The 7254-nt window shown below is 56.1% G+C and overlaps 1 protein-coding gene across 1 annotated transcript; it reads left to right on the forward strand.

The window, feature by feature from the left end:
• Positions 1-3701: 3701 nt before the first annotated feature.
• Positions 3702-6921, forward strand: ZNF768 (zinc finger protein 768). Its single transcript, XM_036412797.2, has 2 exons — positions 3702-4620; positions 4912-6921. Exons 1-2 carry the CDS (start codon positions 4536-4538, stop codon positions 6405-6407), a joined length of 1581 nt encoding a protein of 526 aa, XP_036268690.1. The 5' UTR covers positions 3702-4535; the 3' UTR covers positions 6408-6921.
• The last annotated feature ends 333 nt before the right edge of the window (positions 6922-7254 follow it).

Consider the following 7254-nt stretch of genomic DNA (forward strand, 5'->3'; position numbering starts at 1 on the left):
GGAAGGGAGAGAGATAGAGAGCTAGAAACGTCGATGAGAAAGAAACATCGACCAGCTGCCTCTTGCACACCCCCCACCGGGGATGTGCCCACAACCAACATACATGCCCCTGACCGGAATTGAACCTGGGACCTTTCAGTCCGAAGACCAACGCTCCACAACTGAGCCAAACCGGTTTCAGCCTTATTCCATTCTTAACTTCTCATTGTTTGGCAGGATACTTCCATCAAGGGTAGGACTCTTTTCTGCTACTGCAGGTGTCTGAGGCTCAAAACTCAAAACAATTGAAGCCGAAAGAGTTTCTAGGGCTTCACTGGAGAAATGCTTGTCTGTACCAGATATGAGCCCATCCAGTCCCCATTGTGAGAGGTGAGGCCATGACCACATGTCTAAAATAAGGGTATTGATTTGAGTTCCAAAGACCCTAAACTTTTTAGGAATGTTTACATGCATCTTTTTAGAAACAGGATGTGCAGAGCTGTGACCCAAAGAAGCTAAAGCCTGCATTAGGCCAATATTTTTCAAAGTAAGGCCTTCCTGCCGAAGACTCTCATAGTTTCTTTAAAACATAGCTAGCACCCTAGTTGGTTTGGCTGAGTGGACCATGGATTGAAGGGTCCCAGGTTCAATTCTGGTCAGGAGCATGTACCTCCACCCCCGGCCCTGGTTTGGGCGCGTGGGAGGCAACCAATCGATGTGTGTCTCTCACATTGAGGTTTCTCTCTGCCTCTCCCCTGCTTTCCACTCTAAAAATCAATGGAGAAGGAAATGCGTGTTCAAGTTTTCTGTGTGCTTAGGTGCCCGGGCTACTGAGGGTCTAAGTCCGGGCAGCCGAAGAGTGGTTAGCAAAATGAACAAAGATGTGCAGATGAGAGCAGTGATTAAAACAAAAGCTGATAGGAACTGAAGGAGAACATCAGAGTTGCTGAGAGCTAAATTAATTGAATGTGGTGGAAGGATCAACTGAAGGCACACTGTGAAGAAAAAGGACCAGAACACAGTACTGTGGATGACTTGGTGGCTGAAATCACACCAACAGGTAGAGCCCTGGTACCTGACAGTAAAGAAGGAGCTACAAAGAATAAGAACATTCCTTACTCAGCATGTCAGCCTTTAGATTGTGTTGTTTGTGGTCTTATTTCTGAAAGTAAAACTTGCCATACATTAGGAATCGCTTTCCCAAAATAAAATCCTTTTTTGTATGATGGTAAAAAAAAAAAAAAAAAAATCAATGGAGAAATAGACTCTGGTGAAGATTAACAACAAAATGTAGCTAGCTTCCTCAGGCCCTGTGCCCAGCTATGGAATCTGAGTCTCCAGGGATGGAATTTTTGTTTTTGAATGAGGTCCAGACCCACTTAAATTAGCATTAGTGTCAGTATTCCAAAGAGCTTAAAATCTCCATTTACAGTTTTTATTTAGCCTTAGAAGTATTTGGTAAAGTACTTTATCCATAGGGAAATGAAAATAGAAGTATCTAATTTAGGACTGATTGGAGCTTAGAGTACCGCACATCTACTAGATTTTTTAACTTAATAAAATTTACCATAATACGACTTAATTTATATTTTTTCTAAAAATGCTTTTTATATTTTCAATTTGGCTTTTAAAAAAAGTTCTTTATTGTTTAAAGTATTACTCCAGGGATGGACTTCTATGCCTGCTAAACTTGGAGAACCAGTCTCTGAACGAAATGTTATTTTCTAGCTGCTCTTAGCTTTTGTAAGAGGAGGGTTGGTCTCGGGGCCCGTGTCAAATCTTAGGTCAGGGGATGACCTAGCTAGACACAAGACCATTTCCTTTGTTCTTGCCAAAGGGGTCTGTGCTGTGGCCGGTCTCTTCCTGTGTAATTCTTCTGAATTTATTGATTTTAAAGAGAGGGAAGGAGCACACTAGGGGATGATGATGTGGAGAAAGTGGCTGCTCACCTTGGGACACACACAGTGGGAGAACAAAGCCAGGGGACTCCTACTCTGGATTAGCACCCTAGTTGGGACAAGTCGGAACCGTCATCAAAGGCTTTCTTGTGCTCGGAGCCTTTCGCTGCTTTGGGTAGCAGATGGGGCTGGGGGTGAGGGGTGGGGGTAGAAGAGGGGGCGGGTCTGGCTGTCACTTGAAAGCCTATTGCACAGATAGGTCTGGTGCTAGAGGAGGCTGCCCGGAAGCCAGCCGGCCACTCTTCTAGGCACTAGTGAGACTGAGCTTCCACGTGGAAGTGATGGTGCCTGGGCGGCTTGAAGCCCTGGACTGACTTCTGCTGCATGTGGGCTTTAGCCCACGCTATGAAGAGTACAGGCAGTGGATCTTGTCAGGCCTGAGGCTGGAATCTTTGCTCCTCACTTAGCAGAGCGGCTGCTCTCCTGTGTAAGTTTTCTGGTGGGTAAGCAGATCAGAAAGTCTCATGAAGGAGACTTGTCTCTCATGGTGTGAGTGCCCTTCCCAATCAGTGTACTTGTAGGTGTTCATCCTAACAGGTTTTTGGGCAGACAGACACTGGGATGGAAAGAGGCATGGAGCTGGAGGCTGTTTCTCTGGAGCGCAGAAAAGTATGCCGCTGGATTTGTAGGAAGGTACCAGTGGTTCTGTTTGTAGGCCTCTAGTGAGATAATTCTCTCCAGCCTTTTACCACTTGGAATTCTCCAAATTCTGTTCTCACCTCTTTTTAGGATAATGGAAGATGCCATCTTCCTCCTCAGTTTCTTCCCTTCATTTATTTGGGAAAGGCAGGAAAACACACCATGGCTCCTGCACCACTCACAGAGAGAGAACGTGGCTTTTCAGCTACCAGGAAGGCTACCAAACTGGTTTTCAGCAGCAAGGAACAAGAATTGGATCCTGTTAAGTTGTTTTCTACCGTCATTTTTCTCCTCCTTGATTCAAAGCTGCACCTAGGGCAGGGTTTCTCAGGTTTGCTTTCTTTACGAGCCTCCCTCCAAGAAGGGACTGGAAAGTTCATAGCCAACTTAACGGCCAGATGGTTCTCTCTGTCCACTTCCACTGCGAACTTTATCACTTTCCACCCTCACCGGAAACAAATCCCCACACGATCCTTGCCTCCGTGTGAGAAAACCACGGAGTTTTCTCACCCAAGAACCCAGGAACCAGGGAGTAAGGCTCCCAAGGACGGAGTTAAACTCGGGCTTCGGGGAAGGAGGGGAGGGGCAGGGTGATTGAAAAGAAAGCAGCCCTCTCGCGGAGGGCGGATCTCCCAACTGGCTCCTTCGGGGAAATGCTGGCGGAGTGTGTGGAGACCCGGGGAGGAAGGGTGTCTGTCCTCACTTCTCCAGCCTCCCATTCTTCAGAAAGATAAAACATCAAGGGAAAACGGGGGCGAGTAAAGTTCTGAAAGCAGAGGCCCAGCTCCAGGGGAGACGCCAGGCAGGGCCCGCCCACTCTTCCCGCAGGCACTTCGGTCAGACGTGGGAGGTGGGCCGGCCTGCGCACCTTCCAGCCAATCAGAAAGGAGCCTCGCGTTCCCTGGGACCAATAGCGCCGAGCAGACGGTGTAGTGGGAGGAGGCTGGGCGGGGAGAGCGCGAGCTTTGCTGGCCAATCGCTGAGCGCTCTAAGCGGTAGGGGCGGTGCCTCTGGGAACCCGAGGCGGAGCTGTTTCCTTGGCAACGATCCTAGCCCAGCGGGACCGGGTGGGGAGGGTGGAAATGAGGAGCAGTGCGGGTAGGCCCGCCGGCAGTGGAATTCTAGCGGGAGTGTGGGGGTGTCCCGGAGTTCCCATGAGTTCAAGGAGAGGCGGGGGCCCGTCCAGGTTTCCGAGGCGCGGCCGGAGCTGACCCCGAGGCCCAAGAGCGAGGGGAGCTAGACGCCGCCCCCGCTGGCGCCGGGCAGCGTCGCTCCTTCCCCTGACCTTGGTCTCGCTTGTCACCTCGCCCTTGGCCGCAGTCACTGACGGGTGCAGAGCCCAGTGGAGGACAGACCCCCGGGCGGACGGAGACCTGGGACACAGGCACACAAACTGCCCCAGGCCCTCCCGCCGGCTCCAGGGCGCTTCGTCCTCGCCCACCTCAGCTGCGGGGCCATCCAGCCCAGGGTTAATGCCAACGAGTTTCCGCCTCCAGCCGCTCCTAGAGAGGCCGCGGCGCGAGCCACCGGGGGAACTGGCCGCGGACGGACACTTCCTGTGCGGGGGGAGGGGTCGCTGCCGCAGCCCGGCCTGGGGCTGGGGGCCAGACGGCGGGGTCTCGCGCGGGCAGCCGGGCCTGGGGGCAGCAGGGCTAGTCGTGAAGTGCCCCCCGCCTCCGAGGACACCGCGCGTGGGGGCCTGTGAGGGCCCAAAGCCAGCGGAGACCTTGTGGGTGGAGGCGGGGCTCCGGGGAGGGCAGGGGAGGGGCCCGGCCGGCCGGCCAGAGAGGCCCAGGGTCAAGACGTCCGGCCTTGGGGGCTGGGGCTGGGCCGCCGGATCCCCTGGGCGTCGCTGAGGGGGCGGGCGGCGAGGGCCTGGGTCTCGGGGCACTCAGGCCGGGTCGTAGGATCGCTCCGCCATCGCCGCCGCCGCCGCCGCCGCGCTGGGAGCCAGCGGGGATGGAACGGGAGGCGTCGCCGTGGGGCCTCGAACCCCGGGATGTGCAAAGTCCTGACGAAGTGGGGCCCGAAGGGTTCCTCAAAGGTGAGGGAGGAAGCGCCCCTCCAAGGAGCGTGCCTGGGAGGGGGGAGGAGGCTGTAGTCCGTGGGTGGGAAGGGAAGGGGGATTTGGACCCCTGGGACTTGGAGGAGGTGGGGGCGGGGACTGGGTGTCCTGGGTGTGCCGTGGGGAAGGTGGGAATTTCAGCACCTGCACAGGGGCCAGCGACCATGTTTGAGGAGCAGGGAGACGTTTGTGCAGCTAATTAATGGTGGGACCCAGCGACCTTCCAGGCGCCACACAATCTGGGTTTTCTGTAATTCTCTGATCCTGCAGGCAACATGCGTGAGAATGAGGAAGAGGAAATTTCTCAGCAAGAAAGCACTGGGGACTATGAGGTCGAAGAGATACCTTTTGGGCTTGAACCCCAGAGCCCTGGGTTTGAGTCACAAAGCCCAGAGTTTGAACCCCAGAGCCCCAGGTTTGAGCCTGAAAGTCCCGGTTTTGAGTCCCCAAGCCCTGGCTTTGTGCCCCCAAGCCCCGAATTTGCACCCAGAACCCCTGATTCAGATTCTGAGAGCCCTGAGTTTGAACCACAAAGCCCTACTGGGTATGAGCCCCAAAGCCCTGGGTGTGAACCTCGGAGCCCTGGGTATGAGTCCCGGAGCCCCGAGTTCAAAACCCAAAGCTCGGAATTTGAAGCTCAAACTTCCAAATTCCAGGAAGGTGCAGAGATGCTTCTCAATCCCGAGGAGAAGGATCCCTTGAGCGTCCCCCTGGGAGACCATCCCTTGGACTCCTTCACACAGGGGTTTGGGGAGCAGCCCGCAGCAGGCCTTCCCCTGGGGCCACCTTTTGAGATGCCCACAGGGGCCCTGCTGACTACACCCCAGTTTGAGATGCTCCAGAATCCTCTGGGCCTGACAGGAAGCCTGCGGGGTTCGGGCCGGCGGGGTGGCCGGGCCAGGGGTGGACAGGGCCCTCGGCCCAACATCTGTGGCATCTGTGGGAAGAGCTTCGGCCGGGGCTCCACCCTGATCCAGCACCAGCGAATCCACACGGGTGAAAAGCCCTATAAATGTGAGGTCTGCAGCAAGGCCTTCTCTCAGAGCTCCGACCTCATCAAACACCAGCGCACCCACACGGGGGAGCGGCCCTACAAGTGTCCCCGCTGTGGCAAGGCCTTCGCCGACAGCTCTTACCTGCTTCGCCACCAGCGCACTCACTCTGGTCAGAAGCCCTACAAGTGCCCTCACTGCGGCAAGGCCTTCGGAGACAGCTCCTACCTCCTGCGGCACCAGCGCACGCACAGCCACGAGCGGCCCTACAGCTGCCCCGAGTGTGGCAAGTGCTACAGCCAGAACTCCTCCCTGCGCAGTCACCAGAGGGTGCACACCGGGCAAAGGCCCTTCAGCTGCGGCATCTGCGGCAAGAGCTTCTCCCAGCGCTCGGCACTTATCCCCCACGCCCGCAGCCACGCCCGAGAGAAGCCTTTCAAGTGCCCCGAGTGCGGCAAGCGCTTCGGCCAGAGCTCCGTGCTGGCCATCCACGCCCGCACCCACCTGCCCGGCCGCACCTACAGCTGCCCCGATTGCGGGAAGACCTTCAACCGCTCCTCCACGCTGATTCAGCACCAGCGCTCTCACACCGGCGAGCGGCCCTACCGGTGTGCGGTGTGCGGCAAGGGCTTCTGCCGCTCCTCCACGCTGCTGCAGCACCACCGCGTCCACAGCGGGGAGCGGCCCTACAAGTGCGATGACTGTGGAAAGGCCTTCTCACAGAGCTCCGACCTCATCCGCCACCAGCGGACCCACGCCGCTGGCCGTCGCTGACCGGGGGCCCTGTGGGGTGGGGATGTGGTGGGCAGAAGAGGAGGGGACGGAGTTAGAGAAACCTTTAGAATAGTGGGGAAGCTGGAGGAGTTGAGGATTCTAGGAGGAGAGGGGGCTAGGGAGGAGGAAGTTATATGCCCTGGAGATTTATGGGAAATGGGTAATGAGGGGTTGGAGGTAGGCCAAACAGGCAGCAGGAGGCTCTGGAAGAATCCAGAAAGAGGTCAACAGAGAGCTGGCCTCAGCAGCAGCATGCCCCTTCGTGTCCGCCTGCTTGGCAGAGTGCTAGACGGGGGAGGGAGAGGGGGGGAGGGTTACTTAGTTAGAGCGGGGTAGCTTAGTTCCTTAGCTACTGAGACCCTTGTTGAGTCAGGAAGGGATGAGGGGAGGTGGGGTGGGGAGTGAAGCCCAGAGTGGGGCCTGGGCCTCTGAGTGCAAACCCCAGTCTCCCTTGTCTTCCTCAGGCTTTGGAGCCCCTGGATTTGAGTTAAATAAAAACCTCTATGTGGTTAAAGAGCTTTGTCCTCAGTGTGTGCATGGGCAGTGGGAGGCACTGAGTCATAACTGAAGAGCCAGTGGAGCCACAGGGCCGCGTCTGGGAAGTGCTGTTGCAGTAAGTCAGGGTTTCACTGGCTTGGAGGCTCAGGAGAAGTGACTTGTCCGTATCTGCCCCAGCCATCGTCCACACTTTGAATGCTGCACAGACACACAGGGGCCTGTTGTGGGTTTGAGAAAGCCTTTCCAAACTGTGGCTCTCCCTCTTCCCAAACAGGGAGCGTCTGCCCTTGGGCCAGAAAACAGACCCTGATTCTCATATCTGGGCAAGGAGCCCGTGGACCATTCCTCC

This window comes from Pipistrellus kuhlii, unplaced genomic scaffold (genome assembly GCF_014108245.1).
Source record: "Pipistrellus kuhlii isolate mPipKuh1 unplaced genomic scaffold, mPipKuh1.p scaffold_m20_p_48, whole genome shotgun sequence".
NCBI classification, from domain to species: Eukaryota; Metazoa; Chordata; class Mammalia; order Chiroptera; family Vespertilionidae; genus Pipistrellus; species Pipistrellus kuhlii.